The sequence below is a fragment of the Sciurus carolinensis genome, chromosome 1 (genome assembly GCF_902686445.1).
Source record: "Sciurus carolinensis chromosome 1, mSciCar1.2, whole genome shotgun sequence".
NCBI classification, from domain to species: domain Eukaryota; kingdom Metazoa; phylum Chordata; class Mammalia; order Rodentia; family Sciuridae; genus Sciurus; species Sciurus carolinensis.
The window spans coordinates 168,859,830-168,877,963 of NC_062213.1; the positions used below are offsets into that span (position 1 = coordinate 168,859,830).

General features: G+C 35.9%; 1 protein-coding gene across 1 annotated transcript in view; it reads right to left on the reverse strand.

Annotated features, from left to right (window-relative positions):
* Window positions 1-2,248: 2,248 nt before the first annotated feature.
* Rnf11 (ring finger protein 11) overlaps window positions 2,249-18,134 on the reverse strand; it is a 35,202-nt gene continuing 19,316 nt past the window's right edge. The window contains exons 2-3 of the mRNA XM_047566952.1: window positions 5,855-6,024; window positions 2,249-4,484 (exon numbers count right to left, since the gene is read on the reverse strand). Of these exons, the coding sequence (XP_047422908.1) occupies window positions 4,313-4,484; window positions 5,855-6,024 (342 nt within the window). The 3' untranslated portion in view covers window positions 2,249-4,312. The remainder of the gene's footprint in view (window positions 4,485-5,854; window positions 6,025-18,134) is intronic.

The window sequence follows — 18,134 nt, forward strand, 5'->3', positions numbered from 1 at the left end:
TGCCTAAAATGTGATCCCTTCTCCCATTCATACTAAGAAAAAAAACAAAACCTTCTGTGGAAGGCATCCCAAAATAACTAAATATCCCAGTAAGCAACAGGAATTTTTCTCAAGAGACAGATTTAATGAAAGATTCCTTCCCAAGCCTCCTTTAAAAACCTTATGTGAGGAAATGGTACATTTTAGTCAATAAATAACTAATCAGATACATCACGTTATTGCCCTGAGTCAGTGCCTATTATTCAGTGCAATAAAGCAAACGAGAATGAAGTACACTATTAAACCTTTTTGTAAAATTTCAATCAGAAAATCAGCTGTAAACAGGCTCATCCAGATTTTCTGCATCTATACCAAAGAGCAAGTAAACAGTCAAAGGACAAAGGGAAAGGCAAAATGTCTAACCTTGCCTAGACCTTTGATTTCCAGTACTACTATTACTATGAATTTTAAATTTAGATATTTTTTTTTTAGGAAACAAAAGTGCCAAACTTTATCTCACACTTGCTTGGGAAGGGATCATCTACCAATAATTCCAAAACTTGCTAGCACATTAGAATGTCTTGGAGACCCTGAGAGTTTTGTTTCTCCTTTGCCACTGATGGGATGGGTATCTCCATTACTAACAAACATCCAGACCTACAGAATGATCAGTTGTCCTGCCTTTTGAGAACCAGGGATCCACCAATCCCCTCACTGATTGGAAAACTATGGCCAAGAGACACAAAATGATTTGGGATTAAAGAGAAACCAAACCCTGACTCCTAATTCAGTGTTATTTCCTCTAAGATTCTCTTCAGACTTCTGACAACACAAAACTCTGTAAAAATTCTTTCAGAGAACATTTGATACCTTTCAGGAAAAAAAAAAAAACTAAAAAACAAAGTCATACATAGGTTAATCAGTAATTATATTCAATGCAATGACAAAATTTGTAGTTTGGACATTTTTACTCTATACTTTAACAAGCATTTATTAAGCATGTAGATTCAGTGTACATATTCAAGAGATAAATGGATGGTTCCAATCTTTTAATAGGCAGGCTAGCCTATAATAACGATTCATTCCTGAGGGGAAAGGAGTGTTGAGCCACCTCTTATGACTAGGAGAAACATGAAACTAATGGAAAAGTAGCCCCAAAAGCAATAGCTTAAAACTGGGACTAATATGTGAGGGAAGATAGTACAGGAATTAATGTTAACCTCCCTAACAATTAATAGAATGCAGTCAGTTGAAGACTTGAGACTGAGGAAGGACTAATGAATGACTCTTACACTAGTGCCACCATGATGGAAGCATCCTGAATCCAAGCCTACTTATTTTTTAGATGAAACTTTTCAGGCTGTTAACAAGTCACATTTCAAAGTTCTTCATATTTATCAGAAGATTTAATAACTGAATATGTGGTGTGGGGGGGCAAGTTTCAGGACACTAGATGATGAGCAAATAACTATCTACATTTCTAAATTCTAATTTAAGAAACTTTCCTTCCTGTTTTACTGCTTTTGCTCTCAGAACCACACGTAACTCTGCTGTTGACTACTATATCAAGTATTATACCTTTTAAAAAATGCCTGCTTTCCTTATGAAGGAGCTCTTTATGCAGAGAAGCTGGTACTCACTATTCTGTACAATCATACTGTTTTATATCATAGAGTACACACTGATATTAGGGGGTAAGTCTTCTAATACTATAAAGAACATTCATAGAATTTTAAAAAGTTTGTGTAAACTAAACTACCAAATATCTGAAGTATTGTAACCTGTTGGGTTTTGCATTTAAAAGGATAAGGTTCTTCTTTTTTCCTGGTTAGGCTCTTCATACCATTTCAGATTGACTTTGGCAGGGGCAGACTGAACTCAGATACTTCACCACTGAGCTGTATATCCCCAGCCCATTTCTTAAATTTTAAGTCAGGGTCTCACTAAGTTGCTGAGACTGGGCTTGAACTTGCCATCTTTATGCCTCAGTGTCCTAAGTCACTGGGATTATAGGTATGCACCACCACACATGACTTAAATCCCCACATCTAAACAAGTTCCCATATTGGGCTTTAGAAACGTTAATGCTATAACGCTTCAAAGTATGTGATTGATTAAATAATATTAAATGCCAAGTGATAAATACTTCCTAAAGGTATATATACCTAGAGATTAAAAGTGAGCAAATTTATACAGGACCCCCCCCCCCTTTTTTTTTAAAGGATTAGGTATCTTGGGAAATATTCTCATGTAATCAACTCTAACTGTAGCCCTTCACAGCTGTATCAAACTTTATTTAACAACTCAGAAAGAGCCAAAATTGATGGATCGTAACATGGTATGTGGAGAACAAAGTCAAAGAATACAAGGTGCCCCCAAAATCATTCTGTTCAATACTGGTTCTTTCAATAACATCTGTGAAAGAAGCTTTATAAAGAAAGACTAACTTCAATATGGAAACTGATTTAAAAAAAAAATTCATTTAGCAATTTTGACAATCTAGAAAAAAAGTTTTGACTAGATAACAGACATCATGATTAAGTAGAAAACACAATAAAAAGTAATTATCACTGAAAATATTGCACACTTCAGCTGTTTCCTCCAAATTTGCTTTATATAATTGGATGAATATAAATTAACAAACAGAAATTTAAGCAAGATACATTAACATTGTAACAAAACCCAATAATCTAATTTCTTTCAATTTTTCTCAAATTCATTTGAGTGTTTCCATCATGGTGCTCATAAGGAAATTAAACAACATATGGCTACTACAGTTGAATGTCAAATTAAGTACTTATGACATACTAAATTCTTCTATAATACAATTATGAAGAATCTTTAAGGAACTTTTGTATGTAGAAAAGTGTTAAGAGTCAAACATTCAACTCAATAAAAACAAGAAACATTTCTGATTCCTTTGTTAGGTGGAGACTGCTTCTCCTTTTGCTAATGAATGTTTTTTAGCTGTAATATCACTGAGCTGAACAGATAAATCACCTTGAGTACATAAGGAAAAATAAACACATGCTAAATGGATAAACATTACTATTACATCTTTACTAGACCATCTCTACCTCTAACACTTCAGAAGCTTAGAGATTTAGAGTATTCTTACATTAACTGCAAGAAAAATTAAAGGAGAAATTCCTTTTTTGAAATCACAACTATGAAGTCATGTGGTTATACAAATTCTGCATTTGTGTGCAAAACATGAAGCACATTTACCTTTATTCTCCCTACTTAGTCTTATCACCTAGCAGGACTTAACAGATACCTTTCCAAGAAATAGAGACTGAGATGTATTTATATAATTTCAATTACCTCATCACTACAGTAATGAGAGATGCAGTATCCTTTTGCTATGGTTCAAGACAAAAGGGAAGGAGATTACAAGAAAGAGAAATAAAAATTATTACAACTGAGAAACTACTTCTCATTAAGTTTCACCGGGGTGCCACCTTCATTTTTACATAAGCATGGTGGCATAATTCAAGCTCAATAAATCAGAAATCTTAATATTTAAAATTTACCTTGACTTTCATTTATCACATTAACAACCAAAAGAATTAGATAAAACCCATAGGAAAGGGTAATATTAAACCCACTCTGCTGAGTTGATTTATTGACACATTTAACTCAATTTTTATAGAAAAGGGATAGTGCATCTCAGTTTGCTTACAAGCTAGGAGATCACTTAAAATTCTGCATTTCCTAACTGCAAACAGAATATAGCACTTACAACAGGTTATAAATAAACTGGTTTTCAAGCATAGAGCCAGCCCCAACGATAATACACTATTTAAAAAGACCTAAGGCAATGAATTCCATTTCCAATGGAAAAAAAGAACTGTGCAAACAAGCTTAAAACTACTTTTTTTTTGTGCCAGTGTTATAAAATGTAGCTTTTAATAAAACCTTGACCCAAATGCCAGTAACTTCAGAAAAGAATTTGGTGGAGAGAAGAAAGTTATTTCATTTAGGAAAAATAACCACTATCTTTTTCCTAATCTTCAACACACACAATTTAAACATATACAGCTGCTTTAACACTTTACACAATTCCTATGTACTGGAGCAATAACAAGATCTAAATACAATTATATTTTTAAACACTGGGTCAAGGCTTTACATAAAAATACCATCCTACTTTTTCCCCCCTAAGTTTCTAAAATATCACATACTTTCCTCAACATCTGCAGCCATCCAGGAATTTTTAGGAAACTTTTGTGCATGATCTTAATTCCTAATCCCTGGTTCTTTGGGCTCAGTGACGAAAGATCAAAACCACCAAAAATGATGGTTCACTTGAAGTCAGACGAGAGACCCTGGCTCAATTAGTCTCATAGGATGAAAGCAGTGCTGCATCAACTGGCTCCATGCAGGAGGGGCACGTGAAGGATCTCATCAACCAGTCATCTATACAGTCCAGGTGATAGATGTGCATGCACGGCAGAAATCGAATTGGGTCCCCATAAACAAAGTCCATCATACAGATCACACACCTGTGGATGTGAGAGAGAGAAATCACTTTTTAGGTAAGTGCCTATTCAGAACACTCTTTAAAATTCCATGACAAAGACAATTTTAGTCCAAACAACACATTAGAATGGTTTGCCTGTTACCTAATCATTACCAAAGCATGCAAACTGAATTTTTCCCCTAAGTGTTGATACATCCATATACTCTTATTTTAATCTCCTGGGAATTTGATGGGCTTCACCACAAGCAGCAGAGCAAAGAGAAATGGTCACACACATTAAGAATCAAGTTCATTTCTGTCCTTGTAAAAGAGCTTCATATTACAAGATACACTTGTAAGAGAATGTGACACTAAGAAGGAAAGCAGTCAGATCAACTGTTTTCTTGCACTGAGTTTTTGGTATAATCCTGGAGTAATATAATTTGCATTTTTAATAACTACATGTAAAAACAGAACAATTGATTTCATTCTACTTACTGGGCTGGTGTTGTAAACCCTCATTAACCCGGTTGTGAATTCACTGCACTTCTCTGAGGGTTCAAGAGAATAAGCCAATTCTACGGCAATTTAGAAGTTAGTTTCTCAACAGACTATATTCTAAGTACTAGAACTAAATGATGCTATAGCTCAGTCAAACATTAACACAGTAAATTAGATTATGTCTGTGTTGGTGAGTTTTAAAAGGAGAATGAATGTCCTCATTAAAAGATTCTCAAAGATAATGATGAGCCCTGGGGCTAAAAATTCCCAATAAGCAAAACTTTAGCTACAACTCATCAGGCAAAACGAATTATTTCACAAGACATACATTTCTCTCATATCACTAAAAAGCCTCAACAATTTCAATGACTTCATAGCCTATTGATGCATTCCTGTATTTCAATTTACTTAAATATACCTCTACTCTTGAACAAACAGGCAGTTTTTTATTTTTGTTCCCCCTACATAAGACTGCAGTGAATACTTGCATAAAGTCTGGCATGGGGTGAATGAGGTACACATTTTGGGACAGATTCTAGGAATACTGTCTCAAAGGGTGGATAACAGAGGTAACAGTCCTTGAAATACAGCCAAACTACTTTCCAAAAACCAGTTGAGAGGCCACCAGCAATGTCAGTCCTAGTTCATTTTCATATAGGTGAATGGTTTTAAGTACCATCAATTGTCATTAAAATAGACATATATAATGGTCAGAATCCACACCTCATCTCTTAGCTATTTATATACAAAAATTCTTCCTTATTGTTACTTAGAAACATTTTCCTGCACAAACTGAGGTGTTCTAAAATAATAAATATCACAAACTTCCAAAGTAAATGAGAAAAAGCAAATTTTCCAAAAGTTAATCTCTGAAAATAGACCTCTGAAATGTATTTAATAATTAAAACTTACTCCCGGATCTTTTTTTCTGATCCATCTCTTCCAGGGTCATAAACTCCTTTAGGCAGATGCTGTATAAGGCCTATTCTCTGAGCTATCCTAATTTGTTCCTCTTCAGTCAGCTGAGTTGCTAGCCGAGTCTGGCTAGGTGTTGGATGATAAACTGGAACTGGAACTTGTTCCTAAATATTAAAAATGGAATTAAACAAGGATTAAAGACCATTTTTTCTGACAGTTGGTTCTGTTTTGTTTTTGTTTGCTCTGATGGGGGTGGGGACCCAGAGAAGTGAAATCTGGTAAATGTGTAGAATATGATTGCATTTCACTCTGCCTTAACTTTTAGCTTCTAGACTAAAACATATCAAAAAATTCAAAAAATTTCAAAAAATTAGATATCAGACCTAGTTTTAAATGATACAAACATAAGCCTCACTGAAAAACTAGCATGAAATTAAGTATTTCCCCATAAAGATGATTATATCCAGATATATTCATTTCTGATATACCAATAGATAATATAAATATAGACCTGCCATGTAATCAAGCAGTGGAACTGTACTCAGTTAAATTCACATTCTGTAGGCTGCAATGAAGTTGTGGTCTTAGTGTAACGACATGTATATCAGAATTGGCCATCATACACTTACTTTTTTTTTTCCTTTCCACAGAGAAAATAATGTTAAAATGCATCTACTATTTCAAAGACTGTGTATTATTGCAATAAAATCTATAAAATTCACTGTGCTTTTGGACAGTCTGTACAATCAAAAAGAGTAACATGAACCTTGTCAGACCAGAGGAGTTCTTAGAAAGGGGGACCTCAATTCACGACAAGTGGGGTCCTTGTCATAAGTGACTGAAAAGAATTGCAGTACACACCAGACAGAGACACATATTCAGGAAAGTAGAGAAACATTTAAGGGCAAACATGGGCTCTCTCAAGAGAGAGATCTTTTAGAATAAGGTAATATGCATTCAAGGGAGACTGCTGGTCATTTGAAAAGTCAAAGGAGAATATAAACCATCTTGAGTGAGAAGCTTTTGGAGTAAAGCAAGGAACATACATTCAAGGAAAAATGAGGGCCACCTCCAGAAGGAAAACAGCAGTTCTTTGATGTGGTATTTTAATATTTACAGAGGATCAGGTGCTAGGGGCTGGATTAGTGGTGCAGTCAGCTAGGAATTACATAATTTCTTACCAGTTTTCCTTGCACTCATATGTTGCCTGCTTCACGTTACTGTGTGTGTGTGTGTGTGTGTGTGTGTGTGTGTTTGTTACTGGGGATTAAACCCAGGGGTGCTTCTACTACTGAGCTATATCCCCAGAACTATTGTTTATTTTGAGACAGTAACTTGCTCAGGTGGCCTCAAGCTTGCAATGCTCCTTCCTCAGTTGATGGGATTACTGGCTTGCACTGTCACACCCACTTGCATCATGCTATTTTTGTAGGCAAGGGCATGGGCTAAGGATGTACCTCAGTAGCGGTTGCTCATGGAATGTATGTTTTACTTTTATTGTTTCATGATCATTTCCTGCATTCCAGAGTTTTGTGGGCATTTTTCTCAAGGAAAAAAAAAAAAGCTTTCTTCTGTCTTCCCATTTCTTACCTCACCTTTAGATATTAATCATCATAAATATGGTGTGGGTCACCTTTCTCTTAATTACCTCTTCAAAGTTTTATACTTAGTAGGCAAACTATTGATGCAGAAAAATTCCATGGTGTAGAGTCAAAGATTGTCTCTATTCTGTCACTTATGTGTTATATAACTAAGTTATTTAATGTCTATAAAACTCAAGTTTCTCCATCCTTAAAATATTAGGATCACTATAAGAATCCAATGATGTGGTGTTGTTTTGCTTTGGTACTGGGAATTCAATCCAGAATTACTTTACCACTGAGCTACGTTTCCTGTGTTTACTAGTTTATTTTGAGACAGGGTCTTGGTAAATTGGTAAGGCTGACCTCACACTTGTGATCCTCCTGCCTCAGCCTCCTGAGTCACTAGGATTATAGGTGTATACTGCCATACCTGTGACAAATACATAAAAGTTCAGTCAATAAATATTAGCTGCTATTATTACAGCTCTGCTGTGAGCATAGAGCATTTTAAGACTGTCTTTTGCTCTGCACTAGAGGGAAAGTAAAACTATTAAAGGGGGTTTTAAAAATTATCTAAGACCAACTCTCTCACTTCATACGCCCAAGTTTGCCTACAATCAATTACCAATAACGCTGAGTCAGAATTCAACTTTCCGTGTGAGTTGTAATTTCTTTTATAACATACTTGATTTTGTCCATTTACATAACTTTGAAAAAATACACTGAAGCCAGGTGTGGAGGTACACACATGTAACCCCAGCTACCAAGGAGGCTGAGGCCAGCTGGGTCAAATTAAATGAGACCTCATCTCAAAATAAAAAAAAAAAAAAAAAAAAAAAAAAAAGTATTGGGGATGCTCTAGCCTACCATATGTGAGGCGCTGGGGTCAATCCTCATTAGCTCAAAAAATAAAGATTTGGATTGGAGGGATGGTTCTCATCATTCCATAGCTGATGGTTCACTGGGTCTGAATTCTTTATGTAAGCTATGATTTATGCTGAAAACCTCCTTTACTTCTAAGTCTGGAATTTGGTATGTGCTAGTCATAGGTGTGTATTTTAATTCACTGGGTATGAGCCACCAATGAGCTTCCATAGTAGACAACCCTTCATAAGTGCTGTCACATGTTGGAGGAATTTAAGTGTTCTGTGTGACTCCAGTAGGGAGGACTTTGGGAGCTATGCTTGGTTTCCTTTGGTCTTCGCCCCCTACACACCTTTCCTCTTTACTGATTTTGCTTTGTATTCTTTTGCTATCATAAAGCTGTGAGTATAATTAGATGCTGAGTATTAATTCTTATCATCAAGCCTGAACGTTGTCTTAAGGACTTCCAATGCCAATGGTTATGGTTTGCTCCTACTTCATTTCCACTGCTACTGTTATTTCACTGACAGGTAAAAACAAAGAAAAAAATTAAAACTTTTGATTAGAATATGCTCTAGTGCCTAAGTATAGAGCTGATGATAAAAATAATGTTTAGAGTGATGGCAATGGTGCCTGCACTGATGCCCATGTTCTTCAAATTTCATAGTATTAGAAATACTCCCTTGAAAACAAACAAAATCTCAGTATGCTTTGAATTCTTTTTTTTTTTGCAGTGCTGGGGCTCGAACATATTAGGCAAGCGCGCTATCACTGAGCTACATCCCGAGCTCCCTTATCCTTTGAATTTGATAATAGTGGTGATCCAGCATCAACTTTTCTCAAAGTTCATTTAAAAGGACTAATATTTTGAACATTTATTATTTAGTGTAAGGAAAAAGCACTTTCAAGAAGAGATAGCTAATGGATTAACCATCAGCCTATCTTGAAGGGGTGGGAGTGTTAAATAAGATCATGTGTATTTTTTTTTTCCACTTGTCATATTCTTCACCTAACACTATGGCCTTGTTGACAGTTGAAATTAAATAGGTATAATTCATAAATTTACCTTTCTAATCTAGATCTCCTTTTAAACTCTAGGTTCTACTTGACAGTTCCAATGTATCTCAAAAGTATATCAAATTCAAACATATCCATAATCAAATTCCCCTTCAAAACTCTGTTCCTCTTTTAGGTTTCTCTATCTCAGTGAATGGCATGACCCTATCTTTCTAAATCTATGAGATAAAGACATCCTTGACACTTCCTCCTTCTCCCTCACCCTCTCATATTCAATATATCATCAAGTTGGGGTCAATTTATTTTCTACACAAAAGGACAATGTCTATTTCAACACCCGACTCTAAGCTCTCATTTCTTCCCTAGTGTGCAGTATTAGTTAGCAAAACCTCAATTTGTTCTCTATCCACATGTTAGAGCAATTTTTTAATCATGCATTCAAAACATTGCTTTTTAGTCCCACTGGCCTTCTCCAAGATCCTTTAAAGAACCACAGTCTCGTCAGAATGGCAATCATCAAGAATATAAGCAACAAAAAATGCTGGTGAGGATGTGGGGGAAAAGGTACACTTATACACTGCTGGTAGGACTGTAAATTGGTGGAACCAATATGGAAAGCAGTATGCAGATTCCTCAGAAAATACAGAATGGAGCCACCATTTGATCCAGTCATCCCATTCCTATGTTTATACCCAAGGACTTAAAATCAGCACACTACAGTGACAAAGCCACATCAATGTTTATAGCAGCCCAATTCACAATAGCTAAACTATGGAACCAACCCAGATGCCCTTCAATAGATGAATAGATAAAGAAACTGTGGTATATATGCATGATGGAATATTACTCAGCTTTAAAGAAGCACAAAATTATGGCATTTGCAGGTAAATGGATGGAACTGGAGAATATTATGCTAAGTGAAATAAATCAAACCCAAGGAACCAAAGGCTGAATGTTTTTTGATATTCAGATGCTAATTCACAATAGGCAAGTGTGGGCTGGGGTGGGCTGGGGTGAGGTATTTTAGACTAGAAAGGGAGAGGAGGGGCACTCTATACCACTGAGTTACATACCCTGTTCTGACTGCCACTGATAATCAATCATTAAGACAGGATCTTGTTAAATTGCTGAGATTGGCCTCAAATTTGGTGATCCTATGTGCTACCTTGCCCACCTCTGTCTGTGTCTGCTTATCAATGCACAGTACCTGGCACACAGTTGGCTAAAACATTACTGGATAGCTGAATGATCTATATCAAATCACTTGTGTCAGCTATGTCATGTCATCATAACTTTAAAAAAAACTGCCATGAAATGATATGAAAAATTAATAATTTGAATTAAGCCACAATGAAACAAAATAGGAAACTTGATATGAATTACAACATGGCTTCTCTAAGTGACAACACCTGGCTTGCTGTATCTTTCAAATTTCTACCTCTCTATCCCACAAGAACTTCAATACATTCAAAACCAAACTACACCTCTCTATACTTCCACATCCTTCTTAAACTCAAAATTTCTATACTATCTATCTACGATAATAGCAGAGAAGAGCTTTGGAAATAAAGACATTTCATGCAATTTCAACACTGGCATGTTAACAAGTATGCAACTTCAGGCATGAACCAGGTGCAGTGGTATAACCCTGATATCCCAGTGACTCAGGAGGTGAGGCAGAAGAATTGTGAGTTTGTGGCCATCCTCAGTAACTCAGCCAGACCCTAAGCAACTTGGTATGATGCTGTCTCGAAATTAAAAAAAAAAAAAAAAAGAAAAACGGGATGGGGTAGGGTTTGGGGATGTAGGTCAGTCGTAAAGAGCCCCTGGGTTCAATCCTAGTGCAAAAATAAAACAAATCTCTTTACCTTAAGGTTCTTCATCAGCAAAACAAGATCTATTTTTAAAGAATACTATAAGTAAGTAAAGCACTTACTTACCATATGATAGGGGTTCTTCGTTTGGGCTGTCCTATAATGATATCCCTAATCATCCAAAGTAGATACCTCATTCTTCCTGATTCCTCTGACTTCCTTCCCTTTATCCATCATCTACTAAAGTATCTTATAGTCTTAACTATCATGTCCTCAGTGATAGGATACATATAAATGCTTGCCCTTGGAGTCTAAATCTTGAGACAGGTGGAATTCAGTTGGAAAAGCAAATATATTTCCAATAAATTTAAACAATATTCTCCTTAATGCTTTCTTTAGTTCTCCACATAAGCCTACATGTAAAAAATAAAAAATTAAAATTCCAAGTGAATTCAAAAAACACATTTACCTTACAGAAAAGGAATAACTTGGGCTGGGGTTCTGGCTCAGTGGTAAAGCACTTGCCTGACATGTGTGAGGCCAGGGGTTCAATCCTCAGCACCGCATATAAATAAAATAAAAGATCCACTGATAACTAAACATATTATATATATATATATAATAAAAGGAATAATGTGCACTAAGGAAAAATGCAGCAACATGAAGAGGACAGAATATAAATGAAGACACAAGAAGACAAAGGGAAAGGACAGGTTCAGACACACGAGGATACAAAATAACAAAATAACAAAATAACAAAGCAGGTTCTACCCTATGAGAAACATCTCTGAAGCATTCTAGTTGTTTGTTAATATATAATGTATCATTTACAAAATGAAGAGTGTTCTCAAGGACATACTGGGCCCCAATCTTAAGACAAAAACAGATGAAAAGTAAACGTGTGTCCATCTGAAAAGCACTCCATTAAATGTTGGATTCAACTTAGGGAATATGATACAATTCCAGAAAAAAAAACAATGCAGTGGGGAATTGCCTAAATAATGTGCTGAGACTGGAAATAGTACAAGTCTGGTTTGTGGTGAAGGAAAAATAAAGTCACTGCTAAGGAATGCAGCTTGTCACCAAAAGCTGTATCTTTTCATCCAGCAAGAAATAAGAGCCAGCCCTTATGATTTTTCTCCTTACAGCCTGACAAACTGCTGCTAACACCAACCCCTACCCAGCTGCAGTCTCCTGCTAGGCATATTTTCCCTGAATTTTGCCAAACTTACACTTCTGATCATAAAAAAGAAAGAAAGATTTGGAATAGTTGGTCACAATGTGTATTTTAGTCCTGAAGTTCTATTAATCTTGCTCATAACAGCAAGAAAAACCCCAAAGAGTAGCATTTATCTATAGTTTTTGTACATACAGTATCTATCTAGATACTGAAAAAAATGATATCATTTTATATTTATTAACAAAGTTTACAAAGTAGAGTGGCCTGCATGTTTGAAAAAGAGTTCTGCTTTCAGGGCTGGGGTTTGTTTTCTAAATGAAATTTACTAGTTGTTTCTTTTGATTACATAAAAACTGAGTACTTCATATACAGAACTGCATAAAGTATCGTATTTGGAAGAGAAACGGCAGGCATTATCACTAAAGGTTGTGGAAATGCCAATTAAAAGGCAGGTATAATCAAGATTATGGAGAAACTGAATAAAGACAGATTAGAAATGCAGAACTATGCAAATATGAGGAGATACCACCAACAAAAAACCCTAAGACCTTGGGTAAAAGACACAGTAGAGTGAGTACCCTGCTTTCCTGGTAGCTTTCTGATTTTAATTCATGTGTATCATTAAAATAAACCACCCTTCTTAGGTATTTTTAGCTAAAATTAAGTCTCCAAAGCCCCACCCCTACTTTCTTCCTTAAATTCAACTACCTTTTATATCCCACCAAACAAACTGGTTTTGAGGGGAAATCACATCTCTTTACGGATTTAAATGTATAAGGTCACTGGTTTGAACTGGGCCTGCACTAGGCCCGAACAAACTGAAACAAAATGCAGTCACTCTTGATGAAATTTTATGCCATCAAGGCAAAACCAAGTTGTTTATCTGACCTTCCCAGAGAGTTAATAGCCAAATTCCCAAGCAAGCAAGTTTTAGAAAGCATAACATGCAAGTCCCCTCCTGCTTTAACCCTTATAAAAAAGAAACTTGAAGTTACAAGAGGCTAATCATTTTTATCTGTTGTTTCTTTGTTCCCACCTTACAAACCCACTGTTCTGCTACTGCCTAGTTGGGAGCTCTTATTCTATTTTGTAGAATGGGATCTGCCCCAATCTAAATTTGCTAATAAAAGCCAATCTGATCTATAAATAAAATGGTAAAATAGCCATAATTTTGTCTTTTGGCAAAGAACTGTTTGCCATTGGTGCAGATCTCCAGAGTATTTGCAGGCCAAGAGTTGGTTTTTTGACTTAGCACATGAGTTTTTATTGGAACTACTTCATAACAGTCTCATAATTCTGAAAATTTTTCTTTCTTTTTTTTTTTTTTTGCTTATTGCAATGCTGGAGTCTGAACTCCAGGGCCTCTTGCATAATAAGCATAAGATTTACCCCTGGGTCAAGGCAACATTTTTTAAAGACTAAGGCTAACATCACCAATAAAAATCATTTATTTGACACAATGTTGAACTGTCATGTTTAGAGTGTTGCAAAATAATTCTTTAGGAGGTATATTTCTTGGATTCTAAAAGTTTTTGAAGGTGAATAGGAAGTTAGCTCATTCAATGTACATATCAATTTAAATACTTTTTTATTTAAAGAATGAAAAGTTTTAAAAAGTGTATTCCATTAAGGAAATACAGAATCACTACAAAGCAAAAGGCCTACCATTTAATGTAACACCTCTGATATATGACTCATATAATTAACCCAATTAAAATTCACAATTCAGAGTTTTGGTATGTTCAAAGAATTATACAATCATTACCAGTTAATTTTAGTAATTTCAACTCCCCACTCCCAAAAGAAATCCTGTACCCATAGCTACTACTCATTTACACTTAAGCATCCACTAAACTGCCTAATATCTTTAAAGATTTGCCTATTCTGAACATTTCATAAAAATACAATGATACTTTAGAAGGTGGACTTTCACTTAGCATGTTTTCAAAGTTCAGTCATGCTCCAGTATGTATCAAAACCATATTCTTTTTATTGTTAACTATTCTATCATATGGAAATACTACATTTTATGTAGTCATTGATAGACATTTGAGTTTTTTTTTTTTTTTTTGGGGGGGGGGGATGGGGCGGGGGGCACCAGGGATTGAACATAGGAGTGTGCACTAGCCACATCCCCAGCAGTTCCTTTTATTTTTTATTTTGATAAAGGGTCTTGCCACATTACTGAGGTTGGCTTTGAATTTACCATCCTCCTGCTCATCTTACAAATTGCTGGGATTACAGGCATGAACCACCATACTTAGCTTGTTTCTACTTTTTGGCAAGTAATACTCTTAAGAAAATTCACTTACACATTTTTGTATGAACTTATATTTTTCTTGGGTATACATGATTAGAACTCTGTTCAACCTCTTGAAGAACTGTTGACCCATTTCTCAAAGCATCTGTACCCATTTTACATTCTCACATAGCATGTTTAGGGTTTCAATCTCTCCACATCATCGCCAAAATTTAAGTTAAACTTTAGTCATCCCAAGGATCTAAAGTGGTACTAACTGTGTATCTTTTTGTGTTTGTTTTTCCCTGGTACTGGGAATTAAAAACAAGGCAATCTACCACTAAGCTACATCCATGGTGCTTTATTTTTGAGACAGGGTTTCACTAAATTGCCCAGGCTGGCCTCAAACACAATCTTCATGCTTCAGCCTTATTAGTAGCTCAGATTACAGGTTTTGGCCACCTTGCCCAGATTCACTTTGGTTTTGATTTCTATTTCACTGACAGCAAATAATGTTCAGCATCTTTCGATGTGTTTATCCTTTGTTAAAATTATTTTTGTTCTGAATTTTTATACTCCAAACACCAGAGAAATTATTTGCAAATACTTGTCTTGCCTTCTACTGCTTATTCTTTCGCTTTTTGGTTAATGTCCTTTGAAGCATACTTTTTCTTCTTTTTTTCCCTGAGGTGCTAGGGAACAAACCCAGTGCTCAACCACTAAGCAACATCCCCAGTACTGCAGCACTCATTTTTAATTTTGATAATGTCTGACTTATGTTGTACTTTCTGTATCATATCAAAGATTTTGTCTAACCCAAGTTCATAAGAAGCTACTCCTATGTAAGATTTTAGAGCTTTATCCCACTCCTCGGTTTATACCCAAGGACTTAAAATCAACATACTACAGTGATGCAGCCACGTCAATGTTCACAGCAGCTCAATTCACAATAGCTAGATTGTGGAACCAACCTGGATGTCCTTCAACTTTGAATGGATAAAGAAACTGTGGTATATATACACAATGGAATATTACTCAGCCATAAAGAAAAGAATAAAATTATGGCATTTGCTGGTAAATGGATGAAGTTGGAAAATATGCTAAGTGAAACAGGCCAAGCCCAAAAAACCAAAGGCCATATGTTTTCTCTGGTAAGTGTGGGGGTGGGGAGGTGGGGGGGTGGTGGTGATGGGAAGAGAAGAATGAAAGAACTTTGGATGGTGTAGAGGAAAAAGGGGTGGGAGGGGGTGGGGATGGAAAAACAGTAGAATAAAACAGACAGTATTACCCTATATATATGTATGACTACATGAACGGTGTGAATCTACAATGTACAACCATAGAAATGAAAAGTTGTACCCCATTTGTGTACAATGAATCAAAATGTGTCTGTAAAATTAAAGATTTTAATAAGAAACAAAGACTTTACACCTTTAACTTTTACATTTCGGTCTATGAGCCACTGAATCGATTTTTTATTTAGTTAGTTAGCTAGATGGACAATAACTATCTTATTTTTATGTGGTGCTGAGGATTGAATCCAGTGCCTCATACATGCTAGGCACGTACTCTATCACTGACCCACAATCCTAGCCCTGAATCAATTTTTGTATGTGGTAATGAAAGGAATCCAGATTCACTGTCTATGTGATTTGCAGTTGTCCCAGTGCTGTTTGTTGAAAACTTTATGAAAAAAATTTACCAAAATTTTAATGAGTATTTCCTAGAAGCCCAATGAAGTATTTTAGGCACAGATTAAAGAAGCAGGAATGTCAGAAGAGTGCTCATCTGAAGTACACCTGCTTCTTGAAGACACTTAAAATTAGCTCCACAAAGTAGGTTTTTTGACACCCTTTAGGCAGATCCACTGCTGCATCCTTCTATACAGGTGGATTCCTATTTTCCAATGTGCTATTGAAGACATCAATAATGCACTGGATCTCTATATTTTTTACTGTAATATTCAGATTATACCAAGTATCGCACCTATAAATCTAGAGGTAGATAACTGGATTAAGTCTTGCTGTATGATTTTTCTACAGGGGACTGAGAGCTCAGAGGTAGAGTAAGCATTTGTCTAGCATGCTGAAGAATATGCAGGAAAATAAGATTTTTCCTCAAGATTAATTATTCTTTGATAGTGTAATGAAAGAACAGCTTCTAAATATGATCACAAAACCCTTATAACAAATAAAAATTATTAGGGCATTGTTAATTTTAGAACTCGAATGTAAAACTGTTCTAAGCAAGGATGCCCATCAGTCATGATTTTTAAACCAAGAAATTTACTTTGAAATAAAGAAATAACCTAAATGTGCAAGAGAATAGTATTAATGAAACAGAATGTTAAATGACTGTTAAAAATTATACCCTTCTTTGGGAAAAAATTAGTAGTCCTACACTGAGGCAACAAGAGAAACTTATTTTAATCCCAGCAACTTGGGAGGGTAAGGGAGGAGAATCATTAAGTTCAAAGACAGCTTCAGCAACTTACTGAGGCCCTAGCTATCTTAGGAGGACCCTGTCTCAAAAAAAAAAAAAAAAAAAAAAAAAAAAAAAAAAAATCCAATTTACAAACTGAACAAAAAAATGAAAACATCAATCATCACGGCATTTTGTTGGGGGGGGGCAGAGAGTACTGAGAATTGAAATCAGGGGCACTCAGTCACTGCACCCGGTGTCACAGCGAATTTTTAATTCTGCCGAGAACATGACTTTTACAGCTGAGTCCATTTTTTTTAAATGAAGTGACTGACATAAAATAAAATTAACACTTTAAAGTGAACAATCTAGCGGCATTTAGTACATTCACAATGCTGTGAAACCAACACCTCTACTTTCAAAACCTTTTCGTCACTCTTGCCAGATGCAGTAGAGCACACCTGCAATCCCAACAGCTCAGGAGGCTGAGGCAGGAGGATCATAAGTTCAAAGCCAGTCTCGGCAACTTGGAGAAGCCTGAGCAACTTAGTGAGACCCTGTCTCAAGGAAAACAACATCAACATAAACAGGGCTGGGGAAGCAGCTCAGTGGTAAAGCACCCCTGAATAGCTCAGTGGTACAGTGCCTCTGAAGTCCATCCCTAGTACCGAAAAACATAACAAAACAACAACAACAAAAAACCGATTAAGGGTTAGGATCACTGACATGAAAGTAGAAGGTTGCCACAGAAAGATAAAAATAATTTGATGAGTAAAATTCATAGCATTTGGAGATGACTAAAATCAAGGGAATAGACTTAACAGATCTTAATTTTTCTGATACATGTTTTTTGATATACCCAGGCTATCAAAAAAACCTTAATGATTCTAATCAAAAGTTCTCCCAACTCAGTCCAGCGTAGTTGCCCAACGCTATACTACCAGCCCCCTAGAAGGCTAAAACAGGAGGATGAAGAGTTTAAAACCAGCTGAGTGTGATGACAGCCTGTAATCACAACTCAGGAGTTGGGAACTCAGGAGGCTGAGGCAGGAGATGGCAAGCTCCAAGTCAGTCTCTGTAACTTATCCAGGCTCCAAACAACTCGCAAGACCCTGTCTCAAAATAAAAACTAAAATGGGCTGGGGATGTGGCTTAA